Source organism: Astyanax mexicanus, chromosome 25 (genome assembly GCF_023375975.1).
Source record: "Astyanax mexicanus isolate ESR-SI-001 chromosome 25, AstMex3_surface, whole genome shotgun sequence".
Classification (NCBI taxonomy): domain Eukaryota; kingdom Metazoa; phylum Chordata; class Actinopteri; order Characiformes; family Acestrorhamphidae; genus Astyanax; species Astyanax mexicanus.
This window is the reverse complement of record NC_064432.1, coordinates 11,367,190-11,388,212: the sequence shown is the minus strand read 5'-3', so window position 1 is coordinate 11,388,212 and position 21,023 is coordinate 11,367,190. Positions and strand designations below refer to the sequence as shown.

Genomic DNA, 21,023 nt, shown 5'->3' with positions numbered 1-21,023 from the left:
TCGCGGCTGGCTCGCCGCGTTGGAGGTCCTGTAGCGCGGCTCGGCTGCTACCATAGCAGTCTCGGAGCGCGGTTCGGTTGCCACCACGGTAGTCACGGAGCTCGGTTTCACAGCCGCGCAGAAGTCACAAAGTGTGCCTTAGCCGCTGTAGAGGAGAGTGTCCTGGGGAGGCTAACGCCTTAGCCACCGAGGATGCTAACCCTGGGACCGCCGGCGACGAGTGCGCCTTGAGAGTAGCCGGGACAGAGTGCGCCTTGGAGGGTAGACGGATGGGAATCGAGACGGCCTCTGGAGTTGTGCGGCCGAGAGCCGGGTAGAGCACCGTCCCTGGGGGGTACGGTAAGGGAGCACAGGCTGGTGCGGGGTAGAGCTCCTCTTCGTCCTCGGAGCTTTGTCCGGCACAGGTCACGTGGGACACACAGAGAGACATGAGACAGGACTAAGACGTGACAAATGTCTCTGTAATCTGTAGAATAATTTGTAATGAGGGTAAATCACACTATTATGTATTGTTCTGTTTTGTTTAGTTTGTTTGTCAGGAATTATTTAATGTAGTTTTGATGATAATGTCATTATTTTAAGAATAAAGGTTTTATTCTAACAGCTGATCTGTTCTCAGGGGTCAGTGTTGGCAGTGTGTGAATGAAGAAGAGTAAATGATGGATCTTCAGAACTCCAGCAGTGGAGGAGGACCTCCTGTCCTAAAGTGAGTAAATTAAGTGATGGTTTTATTTGTAAAGTAGTTTTGTATTTAATGGTTTTAGCTCTAATCCTGGATCTGTGATTTGCATATTTTACAGATTTAAAATATTGAGAACAGAGGTTCTGGACCAGAGTCAGAACCCTGTGCTGTGTTTAAACACAGAGAAACCCTTAACAAACCAGACAGTTATTCTTATAGTAGAATGTGTTTCTAATCTTTATTTAAAGTAAATATCTGCATTTAATATCTAAAGTAAATGTTAATAATTATTATGCCATAATCTAGTGTAAAGTGTAAATATGTTTAATTCTGGGACAGTAACAGGTGGTTGCTGTAGTGTTTTTCTGTTGTTGCTATGGTGGTTGCTATGGTATAGGGGTGGTTGCCAAGCTGTTTGTAGCTGGCGAGATTCAATAACCAGAACAGATCTGGTCCAGATTTTTGACCATAAATGTGACGATTTGCTCAAAATCTGGATCAGATTTGTCTGTAGTGAAAGTGGACCCTGAACCAGATCCATTGTGAGGATCCATCTCAGATTTTACCACATGCTATCTGGGTTTACATTAGCATTAGAAATGTGGAAATTTTGATGTGCTGCATTGATATAGATCAGATGGCAGTGATTGTATGTTTTTTTCTATGTGGACTCTATCCACGAGTGTCTGTATTCTGTGCACACCATGACAGTGGAATAAAGCTTTTTACAGAAAGATTTGTTCTATTTTGTTCTGATCTTTATCTTTGTTAGAGTTCAGTATAATTCCATTGGGGGGGAAATATACTTTGTAGTTTATAATACAGTATAATTGTGTAGCTTTTACCAATACTTGTTATTAACTAGTCACAGATCTATAAAAATACATATAGTAAATATGATCTAATCCGGTGACGATATTGTGACATCATAACAAACATACAAGTACATGCAACAGTATTGTTAAAGAAATTAAAATATGTATATATATCGGCTAAGCATTTTTTAGTTTGGAGCTGCTGACAGAAAGCTTTGAGACGCTTCTGGGGCGGTTATGAACAAGTTAGTCTGGAACCTGTGAATAAGTTTTAGTAAAGGAAGACATTACTCCACACTTTACTCTCATCATGGATCATCATGAAGATCTGTTTTCAGGGAGGAGAGAGCAGCATCTCCAGCCCCCAGTGGAGTGTCTATGAAGAGTGACCGGTCCATGGAGAAACCTCCTGATCTCAGCAGTGGAGGAGGAAGCTCTGGGTCTCGGTACATCGCTGCACTAAACTACCGTTCTGTTCTGAGAGTGAAGCTCTTCAGTTTCTGATCTTTAGTAAAGATGTGCTGTGTGTTGGAGTTTCACTGTGTAAATGCTGGAGTTTCATTGTGTTTAATGTTAACAGAACTGAAACCCAGAGAGGAGCTTCTCCAGAACCCAGCTGTGTTTCTATGAAGAGTGACCGGTCCATCGGGAATCGTCCTAATTTCAGTGAAGATATGACCTCTGACCCACAGTGAGTAAAACATCAAAACCCTTTTACTGATTTTTACTATAATTTAATTTTTAAAGCATATAACACACATACATGCGCACACACACACACACACACACACACATTTAAGGTCATTTAAGGTAATTTCTGTAATTTTGTCAGTAACGATAATAAACAATATTTTGCATTATTTAAAAATGTGCTAAATTAAATCCAATAAATGCTACTTCTGCTGAAGTTGTGCTCTGCTACCGCATATATTGATGGTATCGTTTCTCCTAAATTATCCAAAAACCACAAAGTGCTTTATGTGTCTGGTAAAAAAAGAAACAGCGGTGTTGCCGCCGTTCTCCTTCAGTTGTTCACCGACGTGCGTTTCAGAACTTTCGAATCGGACAATTCTTCGCACCTGACACTATGGCCAATCGTTGAGCCAATCAGAATATAGATCAGCCTGCCTAACAACAGAGCAATCTATATTCTGATTGGCTCAACGAGAGTACATTATCATATACAGCCAATGGATTGGCAAGTGTGAGAAATACCATGTGTGGCGTGTGAGCGTGTGAACTCGCTGAGGTGCGTGTGTCGCACGCTCAAAGCGTGAGATTCGAGAACACTGGTGTATGGTTCATACAGGCTACCACGAAAGTTAGCTTGAAAGCAAAATATAAATTTTTATAAATATGCGAAGATGGCAACATTAGGACCATGAAATAACACTAATACTCTCCTCTCCTGCTTCATGAAGTCGTCTTCAGGTGAAACTTCGCATTTTTTGAGCATTTCTGCCAGTTTTGCTGGACTGTGGTTAGGTTAGCATAGCTTGCTTTAGCTCAGCATTAACTTAGCTTAGCTTAGCCGGTTAAGTTACCGTTCTGGCTGTCAGATGGCATTAGCCGAGCGATTTTCCTTCTCTTATTTTCCACAAAAGATGAGCTAGCACTGAGGACAAGCGTGCCGTGGTTGAGCACTAGCCTGTGCTAAGCTAACACTGCTGCTGGTGCTGGTGGCGGTGATAATTCAAAACTGTACTGCGTATATATGCCGTTACTCGGCAACGCGTCGGCGGAGTGATAAAGGTTTAGTGTAAGAAGGCCGTGATGATATCACAAATATCAGCATGGCTAGAACACTTCTTAATCAATCAGATTGTGAGGTTGGAACTTATTGTTGTATAATTATTTATATGTAATTATTGTGTTAATTGTAGAACAAATTAAGCATGGATACACTGGTTCAAAGCAACCGCTTTTTTTTACCCGTGCCTACAAACATCCGATAAAAGGTGACATAATTGCAAAAATCTTTATTTACAATCTTTTTTTATCTTTATAGATCTTAATTATTAGAAAGTTAAGCACTATTTTTAACTTTAAGAAACATAGTTGAGTTAATGCAGGTTTTAATTTAAGATTTTTCTTTTACTTTAATCTGCTTTTCTGATATTCTTTATGTTATGAATAATCTCCCCTCATTTAATTGAAAGAGAAGCTTTTAGATCAGCTGATTTATTCATGTGGATTACAGTGTGGATTTTTCATTCATCCACAGTAACAAGAAAAAAAGCAATTACAGGGAAAAACTGGACCACATATTCAAGGTTAGTCTTAAACCATATATATGATTGGAATCTCCCTGATTTCTTTTAAATTTAAGTTAAGTTTCACATTAAATGTTTGATACTACTCATAATTTCTCCTTCAGTTTAGAGTATTATAACTGTAATAATGTTAATATTAATGCAATAAAATGCTGCTCAGTAACATGATGTTTACATCCTTTTACACACAAGTGCATCCATAACTACTTTTCTCTTCACATCAGTGTCTATCATCTATCTCTGTACTGCTTTAGTCATTCTCTGATGTTTGTTCTTATATAGGAGCTGCAGGACAAGTTTGTTTCTCTAGTGAAGAACGAGCTGAACACATTTAAGAAGCTCCTGAGTCCAGATTACCCAGAATGCTCTGAGAGAGAGGTGGAGGATGATCAGAGGAAGAGGGTGCTGAAGATCACACTGCACATCCTGAGGAACATGAAGCAGACAGACCTCGCTAACACACTAGAGAGCAGTAAGAGTTCTGGGTCATGACCATGGGTACCAACTAGTGCTTATTTATTTTCTCAGTCCCAAAGGAAAAACAATAATTAATTGGAATCTGTAATTGTAGGATAATGTATCACAGCATGAACTGTAGTTCTTAAACATAACAACTATTGATTTTTTAGGAACACCATGGATATATCTAAAGAAATCAGAGCTCCTACAAAAGCACCATACTACAGCCTTTATTTTAAATTATTGTACCATTTGTCGTACACTGAGATCTAATGCATGACCACAGCTAATTATGTGTTTCTTATTGTCTTCCTTTGTTATCAGAATTAGCCCCAGCATGTCAACGAAAGCTGAAATCCAATCTGTGGGATAAATATCAGAGAATTAATGAAGGAATCTCATGCTATGGAAACTCAACACTTCTGAATGAAATATACACAGAGCTTTACATCACAGAAGGAGGGGTCGGAGATGTCAATCTGGAACATGAGGTGAAACAGATTGAAGCTGCATCCAGGAAAAAAACAACACAGGAAAGACCAATTAGATGCAACACCATCTTTAAACACTTACCAGAACAGAACCAGCCCATCAGAACTGTACTGACTAAAGGAGTTGCTGGAATTGGAAAAACAGTCTCTGTGCAGAAGTTCATTATGGACTGGGCTGAAGGAGAAGAAAATCAGGATGTTCTCTTCATATTTCCACTTCCTTTTAGAGAACTGAATCTGATGAAAGAGAACAAGCTCAGTCTGGTAAATCTTCTTCAGAGCTTTTTTCCAGAAACACAAGATTTAAAACCAAGACATTTTAAGAGCTACAAGATGATGTTCATTTTTGATGGTCTGGATGAGTGTCGTCTGCCTCTGGATTTCCAGAACAATGAGAACGTGGTGAATATAGAAGAGCAGACTTCAGTGGATGTTCTGCTGACGAATCTCATCAAGGGGAATCTGTTTCCCTCTGCTCTCCTCTGGATCACTTCTCGACCAGCAGCAGTCAGTCAGATCCCTCCTGAGTGTGTTGACCTGGTAACAGAAGTACGGGGTTTCAGTGACCCTCAGAAACAGGAGTACTTCAGGAAAAGGATTCAGCATCAGGACCTGGCCAACAAAGTCTTCAAACACATCAGGTCTTCAAGAAGCCTCTACATCATGTGCCACATACCAGTCTTCTGCTGGATTACAGCCACTGTTCTAGAGAGAATGCTGAGTGAAGCTGAGAGTGGAGAAATTCCCAAAACCCTGACGCAGATGTTCACACACTTCTTGATCTTTCAGATCAAACACAAGAGCCAGAAGTACAGTGGGAAAAGTGACACTGATCCTCAGCAGACTAGAACAAGTATCTTGGCTCTGGGGAAACTGGCATTCCAGCAGCTGGAGAAAGGAAACCTGATCTTCTATGAGGAAGATCTAAGAGAGAGTGGCATCGATATTAGTGAAGTGCCAGTGTACTCAGGAGTGTGTACCCAGATCTTCAGGGAGGAACTTGAGCTGCACCTGGGGAAGGTCTTCAGCTTTGTACATCTCAGTGTCCAGGAGTTCCTCGCTGCTTTATATGCATTTCTCAACAGAAAAATTCCAAAAGAACAATCCACTGAACAACAAACCAGTAAACCCTTCAAATTTTTCAGCAAGTCAACAATGACTGACTTCCTCAGCAGTGCCGTGGACAGAGCATTACAGAGTGAGAGTGGACACCTGGACCTGTTCCTTCGTTTCCTCCTGGGTCTCTCACTGGAGTCTAATCAGACTCTATTACGAGTGTTTCTGACCCCAACAGAGAGGATCTCTCACAGCAATGAGGAAACAGTCAAATACATCAAGAAGAAGATTGAGGTGAACTCATCTCCAGAGAAATCCATCAATCTGTTTCACTGTCTGAATGAACTGAATGATCACTCTTTAGTGCAGGAAGTGCAGAAATACCTGAGTGGAGGTGATCGTCGTCTTCATCAGGCCACACTCTCTCCTGCTCAGTGGTCAGCTCTGGTGTTTGTGTTGGTGAACTCAGAAGAGGAGCTGGATGAATTTAACCTCAGTAAATATGATCCATCAGAGGAGTGTTTCCTGAAGCTGCTGCCAGTAGTCAAAATATCCAGAGGAGCTGTGTGAGTATTTTTATTCAGGCCTTCATACAGTTTTTAATTAACTGCTGAACTGGTGGATTCACATTATTTATATTGTTGCACATTAGTATGACTTATACTTTGTGTGTAATAATAAGAATAATTAAACCCTTATTTTAGTGTAATCAGTACAAGATGTTTCTTTCTTAAACTAATCATATATAATATTAAGAAAAAGGTTTGGGCAAGTTATATATATACAACATGATAATAATAGAACATACATTGTAAGTGTCTGTATTTATTTCTATACTATTTCAGTATATATAAAGCACCAGTTCTTTAGACAGACAATACATTTCACAGTTTAATTTTTTTTAACATTTCACAGTTTTCTATTCTTTGTCAATTCATTCAAGTGTTCTACTTTGGGTTTATTGTAAAATAATTTGTTTATTCTTGTACTTCAGACTAGCTTCAAGTAATCTTGGAGTAAAGACATGTGAAAATCTGGAATCAGTTTTAAACCTGGAAAACTCCCCCCTGAAAGAGCTGGACCTCAGTAACAATGACCTGCAGGATTCAGGAGTGGAGCTGCTCTCTGCTGGACTGAAGAGTTCACAATGCAAACTGCAGATTCTCAGGTCAGTGTTTCAGTGATATTTCATTTTAAATTATTAGGACTGTCAACTTTAAATAATTAGCACACACTGTTCATTTGAAATTAGTAACGCGTTATTTTTTTTGTTTTTTATGGCACCAAGTTTGACCCCAACTTCTGCCGTAATCTGCCCTGCCTCCGACCAACATGCAGATTTTTTTTCTGGCTGAACGACTGAAAGGCTCCAATGCGGTGTCTAGCTGTAACAATCCAGTTCAGACTTCCAAATTAGACCTTGATAGAGAGCTTTGTGGCTCTCTCTTTCCCTCTCTCTCTGTTTTTCTCTTTCTCCATTTGTTTTTTCTTGCTGTCTCTCTCTACATTTGTTTCTCTCTCTACATATTTCTCTCTCCTTTGCTATCTCCGCCTCTCTCTGTTCTCTCTGTTTGTCTCTTTCTCAGTTTGTCTCTCTCTCCCCATTTCCTCCGTTAGATAATGAGCTTTGGTGCAGGAGATAGGACACGCGGACTTGCTCTGGTGGTATTCCACTTACTTATTTATTAGTTCATACATGAGCAAATGCAGCACCGACACACACTTCGTGGTACAGCACAACTCACAACTCTCTCTAATCTCTTAACATAGCTATACACATGCCCACACACTTACAGTAAAAGTCTCTTAAAGGGACAGTGTACACATTACTGTATACTGGCTGTTACATATTTACCCCAGGCCATTTATATGGTCATCCCTGATATTTTTATACCACGCAAAGTTCTCATTCAGAAATCCTTACAACCGAGATGAGAAGTTTAAAATATAATTTGTCATGCATTATTTATTCCAGCACCCCATGTTGATTTGATCTCTTTCAAAAATACAAGTATATACTAGTATTTAAATTGACACCACTAACGTAAATATAACAGCATATACATTTCTTATATTAATTATTTTATTTACATTTAAATATCATTAAAATATCATAAATATCATTACATTTAAATATACCACTATAAAAACTTGCAAAAAAAAAACTACACTATGAAACAGACTAATCACAGATTAATTTTCTTTCTTAAACTAATCATATACAATCTCAGAAAAAACGTTTGGGCAAGTTATATGTTTTTGTTAAAATAAATGCACATGCCTTGCAGATCCACCATAAAGTAGCACTAGTCTCAGTATGCTTGAAAGACATGTTGATTAGCATTACAACATGATGAAAATTCCATATAGAACATACATTTTAAGTGTCTCTATTCATTTCTAAAATATATGTGGGAGAACAAATTCGCATACTTCAATATACTATTTCAGTATAAAGAATCACCAATTCTTTAGACAGACAATACATTTTACAGTTTAATTCTGTTTTCTGTTCTTTGTCAATTAATTCAAACGTTCTACTTTGGGTTTATTGTAAAATCATTTGTTTATTCTTGTTTTTCAGACTAGCTTCATGTAATCTTGGAGTAAAGACATGTGAAAATCTGGAATCTATTTTGAACCTGGAAAACTCCCCCCTGAAAGAGCTGGACCTCAGTAACAATGACCTGCAGGATTCAGGAGTGGAGCTGCTCTCTGCTGGACTGAAGAGTTCACACTGTAAACTGCAGATTCTCAGGTCAGTGTTTCAGTGATGTTTCATTTTAAATTATTAGGAATGTCAACTTTATATAAGCACCCTAGGTTGATTTAATCTCTTTCAAAAATACAAGTATATACTAGTATTTAAATTGACAACACTAACATAAATATAACTGTATTTACATTTCTTATAATTATTATTTTATTTATATTTAAATATCCAATATAAAAACTTACGTCTTAAGACGTGATTAATCGGATTAAATTTTTTAATCAATTGGCACCATTGGAAATTATACATGCATAAATGTGTAATTTCTGTTTACCATGATGACAACAAATCGCACAAGATAATGTGTCTATCGAATGTCAGATTATACCAAACAAACAAATACGAGTATTTTGCAGTCGTTTTAAAAATGTCCAACTTGAATGAACATTTGAGATATATCACATATTGATTACAAAATTGTGATGCACAAGCAAATACTTACTTTCTTCCTTTTTTCTGTCACATTCACATTCTCTTGCTCTGTCTGCAGATTATCTGGTTGTATGATCACAGAGAAAGGCTGTTGTTCTCTGTCTTCAGCTCTAATTTTAAACTCCTCCCACCTCAAAGAGCTGGATCTGACCTACAACCACCCAGGAGAGTCAGGAGTGAAGCTGCTTTCTGCCAGACTGGAGGATCCACACTGCAAACTGGAGACACTCAGGTAGGACTGGACTGATAATTATGTTATCAACCTTTTGTAAGATAAATGAATATGTTTGTATATTTTTGCCACTCTCGATATTGTCTGTTGTGCTCTTACAGAGCACACTTTCCTGTGTGTGTGCTGTGCCTCAAGGGGAAGCAGCATGTTGAGAAAGTTAGGGGTTAATGCTGTGAAACACATTGCATTGTGGGACCTGTAGTAAATCTGGTTGTAGTTACCAGGTAAACTGGGTGGCGCAGCATGTAATCTTCATTCTGTCATTCTGCTTTATTTTTGTTTACACAGCCACTCTGTTCATGTTTTATGCTCAAGTTATCTGCACTAAATGAAAATATTTTTATGTAATTATGTTTTGGCTCATTTTTCTGTTGGTAAAAAGAACCAGGGTTTAGGCATTATCCCAGAACAGGTGGAAAAGTTTAGCTGGTTCTGGTCATGGAGCCAGGGATGGAGAACTGCCATGAGCACCTTGACCATGAGAGGCAGAATCAGGAGAAAGATTACAAGATTAAAACTGATCCCCACTAACTTTATACACACTGTGTTGTTTAAACAGCAAAAGTAATTTTGAGTATATCTACGCAGATGAGAAGCATTGGACAAGTCCAGGTGGCTGCACCATTTAAATAGCAATACGCCAAAGTCAGATCGCACCTGGCTCTTAGAGGGAATGGCAAGTGACATTGTGATTGGTTTATTTTACAGTACATGCCTTTTCCACATTTTGAGCCCCTTTTGAGCAACTTTTCCCACCATAAAGACACACCTACACACCCTAAGTCAAGCTGCATGGTGCAGGAGTTGATGGCTCACTTATGGATCACTAAAATATAGCCCTTAATGTCTAAAAAGATCCTATTAATGTGATTGAGTTGGTTTGTTGGCTTTATTGAAAAACTGTGCTTTAGTTTCATTTGTTTGTTTATAATATTTTAACTGTTTTATATTTAATTTTTTGAAGTTTCCTAATGACCAGTGACATAAAATTATTTTAAAATTATGATAAAATATTTTTTGCACAATAACTCCTGAGAATATATATGGTCCATTAAAAACAGTTATTGTGACAGTAGTACACTCAGGTATGAATATGAATACAAAAACACACACATTTCTGAAAGCCTACAAGAAACTGCCGTTTCTACTGTTTTATGTATTTCCTCTGTTAATAACTTCAGATTTTTACTGATGTCACTGCTTTTACTGCCTGAATGTACTAAAAGTGATGTAACAGTTCCCACCTTTTAAATATTCTTATTCGGTTAGTGTTCAAAAATCACAAACAATAAGCACATTCTGACTAAAACTGTGATTTGAATGTGGAAATGTTAAAAAAAAAATCCAGAATATCCAACATGAACAAAATAGCTCTATATCTTTTATTTAACAATTAAAACCTGATGTCTTACAAAAAGCACTAATTGATTTCACACCAATAGGTGCAGTGTAAACATGCCTGCCCTTTCACTTCTCTGCAGGCTGATTTACACCAACAAACACATTTAATTCAAGAAAATAAATAATATGATCCTAACATGTCAACATTCTCTTAAAGACTGCAAAATAAAAAAAATCTATTATAAAACTCTAATTCAGAAAAAAAAATGGAAATTAAGGAATGTAATTAAAGAATAAATTGCATTGATTTTTATTTACTTTGCCTTTTATTTCCCTGCAGACAGTATGAACCCAAAATATGTAATGTTTAGTCTTTTTTAAATCTTTATTATAAAGTGGTGGCCCTGTGTAAAAAGGTGTTTTGCCCCCTGGTTAAAACAAAACTGTGATTTATCACACCTGAGTTCAGTTTCTCCAGCCACACCCAGACCTGATTACTGCCACACCTGTTCTCAATCAATAAATCACTTAAATAGAACCTGCTTGAAAAAGCCAAGTAGACCTTAAGATATATCATAACTAGAAAAAACATGCCCATATCCAAAGAAATTCAGGAGCATATTAGAAATAAAATCATTGACATCTATCGGTCTGGTAAAGATTATAAAGCTATTTCTATAATTTTGGGACTCCAGCGAATCACAGTGAGAGAGATTATCCACAAAAGGTGAAAAAGACCCACAACAACATCCAAAGAACTGCAGGCCTCATTTGCCTCAGTTAAGGTCAGTATTCATGACTAAGTCATAAGAAAGAGACTGGGCAAAAATGGCCTGCTTGGCAGAGTGCCAACACAAAAACCACTGCTGAGTTAAAAGAACATTAAGACTTGTCTCAGTTTTGCCAGAAAACATCTTGATGATCCTCAAGACTTCTGGGGAAAACCTATAACACCCTATCGTACACCCTGCGCAAGGCGTGTAGTGTGGCACGTTGCCATCGTACACCAGGTGTGCAGCCAGAATCACGATCACCCTGCGCTCCCCATTCACTATACCACACACCATCACTTCTTTACCACCCTTACATTTAGCAAAAAAACACCTCGCGCAGAGCCTTCAGCAATCAACTATAAAAATAAAATTTTAACAGATGTGTCAGGGTGCAGCAAGGAAGGACAAGGAGAGTGGACGCAAATGCAAATGTATTTATTAAACAAATAACAAAAGACAAAAATAAACTGAAACTAAACTGAAAACAAGAAACACGGGGAACAGAGACGCAACCATAACAAACATACAAAGTACAAGAACTGACACAAGGGAAAGGGAGCACGGACTATAAATAGAGTAACACACACACGGAAACAGACAACACCTGGGGCTAAGGGGTGGAGTTACAAATGAACACAGGTGAGGGCAAGAAACACTAAGGAACACGGGTCACGTGGGAGACACACTCACAAGCACAAGCAGCAGACAGGCACAGAAAAGGTAAATAAACACAGAAACATGAGAACAGACAGGGACCACGTGACAAGATGCTTATTCTCACTCAATGCTGGAGTTTTAGAAACAAAAAATTAAAAGAGAAAAGAACTTTGACTGAACATAAATTTATTTTATTTCACTTTGCTATTATGTAACTAAAATTAACCTTTACTTATTTATTTTTTTCATATCTGAAAAATAAAGCACTGTCACCCTGGCTCTGCTGCTGCTTGTTAATTATATAAATCTTAAAACATTGAAATACACAGAAATATAAAGCTATATGTTAGCGTTCGTTTCTTTTCACCAGGGCCAATTTATTAAACTATTAAATATATTAATTAATTAACTAAAATCTCATCCAGCGCTCTAAAATGGCTCAGGCATGTATAGCGGACCTTGACAGCGTGCACAGGTTTTCTTAAAAAAACGTTTTAATAAATAACCTTGAATCAAGTGTAGTAAAATGCATGGTATTAAATTATAATTAGAGCCACATATTTGCTGATAATTAATCAAGAGAAATCAGGCAAATGCGCTGCGCCTCACTCTCTCTCTCTCTTTCGCAGCGCGGAGCTGAATTCAGAGCGAGGCGATGAATAATATAAAACTCAGTTTAGTTAAATCAATTAAAATGAGTGAGGACCTGTAAGTTAATTAAATATTGTCAAAAATAAAGGATAGGTTGAGGTTTTGGTGAGCTGTTTCAATGATTTGAAACTAAACTGAAACTGAAACTTTGATTATTCTGTGCATTATCAGAAAGCCTGTGATTGTTTTAAAAGAGTTTTTTAATGAGTTTATGTTTTATATTATTTTTTATCCATTTTATTTATTTAGATAATTTTACTGATCAAATTAGTTAGTTTTTTCTTCATAAGATATAAATTCTTTACTTTTTATGTCAATTTTATGATCTTTTTAAAATGTCCTATTTTTCCTTTTTTACATATATATTTTATTTGTCAGTTTTTATTTACATTTTTTTATATATATATTTTTAATCCCTTTAAAACTGTAAATGCTCAGTGGCATTGTAAATGAGGGTCGCCCTCCAATGTAAATAATCGATTGCTTGGTTAATATTCAGTGCTGCAAACCCAGTTTTTACATAAACAATAAACAGAATAAAGAATAAAATAACTTTACTTTGCCTTATTTGAGCTGCTGGTGTATCTTCACAGTGTGAAGCGCAGTCAGTTTATGCGCTCTTAAAATAGGAATGCACAGAACTCAGCGCACACTTGTGTCTTAAATGTAATGACTACAGACACACTGATTGGTTTATTTCACGTTATGCCCAAAACACACCCATTAATAATTTAGAGAATTCGTACACGTCCTTTGCGTCGTTGGAGCTGCGCAAGGCGTATTTTTTGTGCCTTATAATATCAAAGACACAGGATAGGCCCCTAAATCCAGCTGCACAAAGCGCAATTACCTATTGCGCTATAGATCACTAAAATAGGGCCCATAAACTTTTTGGGAGATGTTTGTCCCATTACATCTGGTGTAAAAGTAACACCGCACTTTAGAAAAATAACATTATACCTACAGTAAAACCTGGTGGTGTGATGTGTGATGGTCTGAGGCTGTTTTGCTGTGACAGGGCCTGGAAGACTTGCTGTGATAAATGAAAACACGAATTCTGCTGTTTACCAAAAGATCCTGAAGGAGATTGTCCGACCATCTGTTCGTGACCTCAAGCTGAAATGACCTTGGTTTCTGCTGCAGGACAATGACCCAAAACACACCAGCAAGTCCACCTCTAACTGGCTGAAGAAAAACAAAATGAAGACATTGGAGTGGCCTAGTCATGACCTGTATCCTATTGAGATGCTGTGGCATTACCTTAAAAAGGAGGTTAATGCTGGAAAAGTCTCCAATGTGGCTGAATTACAACAATTCTGTAAAAAAGAGAGGAACAGAATCCATCCACAGTGCTGTGAAACACTTACTGCAAGTTACTGCAAACGCTTGATTACAGCTGTTGCTTCTAAGGGTGAAATAACCAGTTATTATATTTAGTAATTTAGTAAAGTACCCAATAGAGAATGTATAAACAATTTTAAAAACAAAAAATGGGATGATGTACTGCACATATTAAGATGTGTTCTCAGGAAGAATGGGACAAAATAACACTTGAAACCAGGGCTGGATTGGTAATCTGGCATACCGGGTATTTTCCCAGTGGGCCGACAGTCCTCAGGGGCCGATGCAGTTTTTTTTTCTAAGAGACCGTGCCACAATTTATAGGGGGGGGCTCATTGGCCCATCTTCAATATAGACAGTGGACTGAAACAATCAGAAAATAGGATGAAAGCGTCCCCACCCTCTTTCTGCGTGGTCTGCTGTAACTCCCACTACGTTCAGTGTTGTGCGCTTATGTTAGAGGAGAGGAGAAACAACAACGGCAGAAAGCGGGTGCTGAGAGTTACGTGCAAAGTTTCACTGTAGCTGCTACAAAATAGCTGGACAGAGCATGTCTCTCAAAAGTGAAGCCACCACAGGTTGGGCGCCCACTGCTGTTCGGTTTCAGAAAGCTGTGTAACCCTACCCATCCACATAGGTTTCAATGGCAAAACAGACAACTTTCAACTTTCATTTTCCACGTTTTTTTCTAATATACCGTAATTCTACCTCCATTATTTAAATGCAGCAGCTAGTGTAACCTCTGCTTATATTGTCAATTTTTTTATATCCCCACATAATTATTTTTTTAAAAGGTTATTCAGCTCTATTCAAAAAAGGTGTGGTTATTGTAAAACACCTGGGTATGGGCGGGACCAATAACAGACCGTCAGCTCCACTCCGCTCTGGTCTGCAGCCTGTGACCTCGAGGCAGCCCTCAGGGGCGGGGTTATTCAAATGAGTAGGCTGCTCTCCACAGTGTTTCTCCCTCCTCTGGTCTCTACTGCGCAGACTCGGGTTTCAGGATTGCCAACATGGCAGAAGATTTTGGCTGCATTTTCATTGAATGAATGGGAACTGCGACACGGCGTCCATCTTTTTTACAGTCTCTGGGATAAAACAGGGACTTTGAGGTGATGGGGGTAACGTTAACTTTATTACATGAGAATGATGAGCAATGGCGATTGATTAGTATCAATATTAATTGGTTTGCATACTTCCCAAAATCTGGCAGCCACGCTCCTGATAAAATAGCAAACGGTCAAAACTGAGAAGTGTTGGATGAGCAGCAAGCATCCATTTTAGGCTACATTATAGCAATTTACGTATTTAGGTTAAAGGTGTGTTGAAAGGCTGCATAGTAGTTTGAATTTGTAGTGTCTGTGCTGTGGTTAAACATGTTTTAAAAAGCACTCAAACAAGTGAATTAACAGATTTGAAAAACTGATAAATGATAAGTAAAAGCTTTGATTTAAGCACAACTAAGGTAAGTGTAAAAAAGTATTAATTTAATATTAGTAAAAGGTATGCCCACACTAAATAAGAGTAAAACAGGCTCAAATGCTTTTAAGACATAGTTGCGTTGCATGAATTTATAAAGCAGCCCTGTTTGTAACCTGATACAAATACATGTTATAGCTGTTTAAAGGAAGAAGCACATTTAACCTGAACAATTACTACTGAGCTGTTATATCAGAGAAATTCAGAAAATACATATTGGAGACTATTTTAATAAAAAGGATAAAAAATCAATTGAATTATGCAGAGCAGACACTAGACACTAAACTTCTTATATTTAATATGCTGATGATACACTATGCTTCTCTGTAGCCCCACATACATAAATTACAAGTCTGTTGTACTCCGCTAATAATGAGTGGCCGGTCTAAACCAAAAATGCCAGGGCCGATTTTTTTGTCCCAGTCCAGCCCTGCTTGAAACACAAGTGTTGTGATAAAGAATGGCAACTTTTTTTCTAAATGCTTTACTGTCTCAACTTGTTTTGGAATGTGTTGGAGGCCTGAAATGCAGGAATGATGCATAATTAATAAATTAAATGGTTTCAATTAAAGTTTTTCAAACAAACCATGCAAATTTTAGGTTCTCTCTGCAATCAAATAAAAGTCAAAGTTAATGGAAGATTATTTGTATTTTCCATACAATCCCAGCTTATTCTGATTTGGGGTTGTACCTTAATAAATATATTATTTTTATTGTAAGTGGATCCTTATCTCTGATTTCAGTCTGAGTTTAGAACCGAAAATTAACCTTCACATGAGTTTAGTCTTCCAATGCCCTGTCCAAAATCACTCCCTCTTAAAAGTTAGAGCTGGGTTTGGAGCAGTTTTTTTCTACCATAACACAAAGAACTTCACAGTACAAAACTCCACAAATCTCAGTGTAGTGTCTGGTTGAAAAGGTTTATTTTACATTATTTATTCTATTTTAGCAAATTAAACCTCAATATTTCCCCAATTCTGAAGTCGCCAATGTCACACCAGTTTCAAATAATTAAAACAGCTCACAAAAACCTCAACCTATCCTTGACAATTTGATTAACTTACAGGTCCTTACTTATTGTTATTTAACTGAACTGAGTTTTATATTGTTTGTAGCCTCTGGCTGAATTCAGCTCCGTGCTGCGAAAGAGAGAGAAAGAGAGAGAGAGGCGCAGCGCATTTTGCCTGATTTCTCTTGAATTATTATCAGTACATTTGTTGTTTTTGTACTGCTGCAGTTGAATATTTCAATTTTATATTTTGAAATTCGTTAGATTTTTTTTCTTTAAGCATTTTGAGCTTAGATTAGTTGGTTAGTTTCCAATTTCATATTTATTTTTTCTGTTCATTATGTTCTATCGGTTATTTACTTTTCGTTTTTTTGTAATATGCATTTATTTACTTTTTTACTGCCTGCAATTCAATATTTCAAATTTATATTTTGGAATTTGTATATTATATTTCTTATAGCATTTTGAGCTTACTTTAGTTGATTATTTTCCAATTTCATATCTATTTTTCTGTTATTTTTATATGTTTTTAGCTTATTAGCTTCTAGCTTGTTGCTAGATTATTTGTCATTTAGCATACAGAACTTCTCACTGATTTCATTTTTAATGAACGTTGATTTATTCATTTAATAGCTGTACCTAAGTATTTTAAGCCAGACAGACACTGTGTGATTTTTAAATAGTTCATCTGCACCTTTGAATGGTTTGTCCTTTAGGAAAACGCATGCGAGGAGCTGCTAGACTTTCCGTCAAATGCAGCCCGTAGGCAGAAAAAAAATCCTGCCAGTACCGACCCTATCCTGCACGGTCTGCCCGATCCGCACCGAGCCTGAGTCCTTTTAAACCCACTAATGTAGTAGAGAGTTAAACTACAAATCTGAGATGTACCTGCTGTACTTCTTCATCTCTGCCCCCAAAACTGTCCATTATCTTGATTAACAAATGCGCTGAATCCCCCCGCAAGCACGCACGGTGCGCAGCGCACCGATTAATTAGTGCGTTGAGCTTTAAACACGCGGATGAGTGTGTCAGTCAGGCTTGGATTCGGGCTCGGGTTCAGGCTCGCGTTCAGGCTCCGGTTTAGCCTAGGGTTCAGGCAGACAATCTAAACTCTAGTATGCAGAACTCTTTCTGATACCAGCACTGGGTCAGCAGAACAAAACGCAGAGAAAGCGCATAGCTTTGCTTACTTGTCCAGACGCAATAATATTGTAATATACGTTATTGTTCTACTCTTCTGCTGAGTTTTTGATATTTTGAAATACGTTAGATTAGATTTTATTTGGCTTTTGGTTGGTTATTTTCCAATTTCATATTTATTTTTCTGTTATTATTCATTTTGTTAATAATTTTTCCGTTATTTTAAAGAGCAGGCCCTCATTTGCCTCACAGAGTAATACTTAGACTTTTATTTCGCCAGAAGAGGCTTGAGACTTGACTCAGACTTAGCGCAGAAGAAGCTAAGAAAAGGAAAAAAAACGAATATCTGAATACCAAAATTAAAAACCGAATACCTACTCAAGGAGCAAATATCCGAATATTCGGGTCCAGCCCTAATAAGAATGTATAGTTACTGTGCAGATTTTTAAGTATACTTTATTTTTATAGTTGATTGCTGAAGGCTCTGGGTGAAGTTTATTTTTTCTGTGGTAAGGAAGTGATGGTATGGGGTATTTTGGAGCGCAGGGTGATCGTGATTCAGTTTTGGGTGCGCGCCAGTGACAGTTAAATTTAGACTTTCTTTCTGGGGATCAATTGCACAATCCGTTTTTCCACCGCCAAGATAGAAACACACCAGAAATTTACCTGAACACACGTCATTTCCAGAACACCATGCCCATCTGCATTAATATGTTCTATTCGTGGAGTTATGTATTATAACTAATTTTTGGGAGTGATCCACGCCCTCACTCCTCCCACTTCCTTCCCTATTTAAACCGTCACTTCCTCTCTACCTGCTCATTGAACAAACCTCGCACCCACCTCCTCCCCATCTTCCTCCTTCTTTAATTTTATTCTCTTCTCGTGTTTCTCTGAAGTGAAGGTGCCCCGAACTCCACCCCAATACTCTGAGTTCGCCCCCTCTTTTCTTCTTCTCTGCCCAGTCAAGGGCGTGGGTCAATACTAGCAAATAATATTTTAAGGATGCATGCGCAAGGCGTAAAAATAGACTGTTGACGAGGTGTACGATGACAACGCGCCAAGCTACACGCCTTGCGCAGGGTGTACTATAGGGCCCAAAATCTTCCGTTCTTAATCAGATTTTATGCAGTATGAATTGCAGTTCTGTATTTTACCACATGATGTGACTAATTTCCACTCTCTCTGCAATCATTTGTTGGAATGCAACACCTCAAACCTCACTCAAATGTTCACTTGTTTTCACGCAAAGTATTTCTTTATAAATAAGTTTCTGAAAATTTCACCCTGCTGATCTGTGTGTGTGTGTGTGTGTGTTTAGAGTGGAACATGGAGGGAAGATCAGAATCAAACCTGGATTAAAAAAATGTAAGCTCTCTCACACAATACAAACACATACACACACAATCTCCATATACACACACACTTAAATACACACACACACACGCACACACATACAAACGTGCACACACACACTATACAAACACTACATACATACACACTATTTACACACACATACAAACACTGCTTACAATCACATCACACTCACACACTACATAAAAACAGTATACAAACACTACACACACACACTACATACACTATGTGTGTTCTTGTGTTCAGACGGCTGTGATTTCACACTGGATCCAAATACAGCGCACCGTTATCTCTCTCTGAGTGAGGAGAACAGAACAGTGGAGAATAGAGAGGAGTTGCAGTCGTATCCTGATCATCCAGAGAGATTTGCTGGGTGGTGTCCGCAGGTTCTGAGTAGAGAGAGAGTTACTGGTGTTACTGGACGCTGTTACTGGGAGGCTGAGTGGAGCGGGAGAGAAGGAGCTGTTGTAGCTCTGAGTTATAAAACCATCAGCAGGAAAGGAGACGGATTAGACTGTGGGTTTGGATGGAATAGAAACTCCTGGAGTCTGATCTGCTCTGATAACAGTTACTCTGTTTATCACAATAATAACTACACTGAACTCCTCCCTCCTCCCTCCGGCTGTAGGAGAGTTGGAGTGTATGTGGACTGTCCCGCCGGCACTCTGTCCCTCTATAGCGTCTCCACTGACACACACACACTCTCACACACTCTTACACACCTACACACATTCTACACCAAATTCACCCAGCCTCTCTATGCAGGGATTAGGGTTTGTTCTGGCTCCTCAGTGCATCTGTGTAAAATTGATTAACCCTGGTTGCAATGGAGTGTGTGTGAGTGAGTGTGTGTGTGTGTGTGAGAGAGAGAGAGAGAATGTGTGTATAAATATTAAGTATGTAAATATTTTATATAGATGATTTAGTAAATTTGCCAGAACGTTTATTTTATTTCCTGTTATCTTTATTCACTACTGTTATCACTATTCTGTCCTTATTGTTAATTATTGTTTTAGTTTATTGTAAAATATATTTATTTTAATAAAGCTAAATAAATGAAGAAATGGGCAACTGGAAAGGTAAAGAGGAGACTGATGATTTTTTGTGTGTTTTGCTTTGTGTGGGTCAGACTACATTGGAAGTTGAGTCGAGCTTGGTGATGTAATTAATTGTGTTAAAAAAATAATAGAGCATTACTGATTCCAAATTAATAAATTTAATGAATTAACACATTAACACTCTAGTTTCCTCCTGAATTAATTTGTTTTCTTTTCACATTTCTGATTTTGGTCTTTTGCTTGTTGAGTTCTTACTTTTGTCTTGTCCATGACACCGTCTGCCCCTCTACAGACAGTATTGAGCCACTGTTTATACAGGCCCCAGTAGGTATGGCTAATCAGTGGTCACCAGTAATCAGCGCTGGGGCTTTTGGGAAACTGAGTTCTGTTCCCTGTTGCTCTCTTACTACACTGCCCCAGACTCCTGCTGGTGGCATGGGCTGACCCTTTATATAAAAGTAATTTTATAGAGCTTAGTGTGAGTTTCCATGTTGGCATCTGCTGGCATTTTATGCTTTCTTGAGCTGGGGCCAGTGGTTTTCAGGGGCATAACGGATCTCAGGACAGGCCTTAGACACAGCTCTCATCATTCACAGCCCTGGAAAGAGGGCCCCTTAGGTTCAACAGCCTCATCTCCTTCATCAACTTCATCTCCTTCCTCAGCCTCAACTCCCTCCGTAACATTTTCAGACTCCTTACCTTCACTATCACTGCTTGACCCTACTTTTATGCTTGCACTTGTCTGTTCTGGCAGCCATTTCTCAATCAAAGAAGTTGATTTACAGCCAAAACATTAAACGATATAAATTATTTTCAAGAACAACATTGGTAGTAATTGACATTGCATTAAAGTTGAAACATAGCCGGTGATGCATGATGCACAATTAATCTGCAATTCCTCCAAATATAAAATCTAAATTTTGAAAATCTTTACATAATATATCACCTTAGATGTTATTTGATGTAATTATATATGTTTTACCTGCA

The 21,023-nt window shown here is 38.0% G+C and overlaps 1 protein-coding gene across 1 annotated transcript; it reads left to right on the top strand.

Moving 5' to 3' along the window:
• Window positions 1-631: 631 nt before the first annotated feature.
• Window positions 632-20,754, top strand: LOC125787622 (NLR family CARD domain-containing protein 3-like). The gene is made up of 11 exons (XM_049472070.1): window positions 632-706; window positions 1,836-1,943; window positions 2,078-2,188; window positions 3,722-3,770; window positions 4,053-4,242; window positions 4,554-6,342; window positions 8,361-8,534; window positions 9,040-9,213; window positions 18,926-18,972; window positions 19,225-19,602; window positions 20,633-20,754. The coding sequence occupies exons 1-11, from the start codon at window positions 657-659 to the stop codon at window positions 20,752-20,754; spliced, it is 3,192 nt and encodes a 1,063-aa protein (XP_049328027.1). The 5' UTR covers window positions 632-656.
• The last annotated feature ends 269 nt before the right edge of the window (window positions 20,755-21,023 follow it).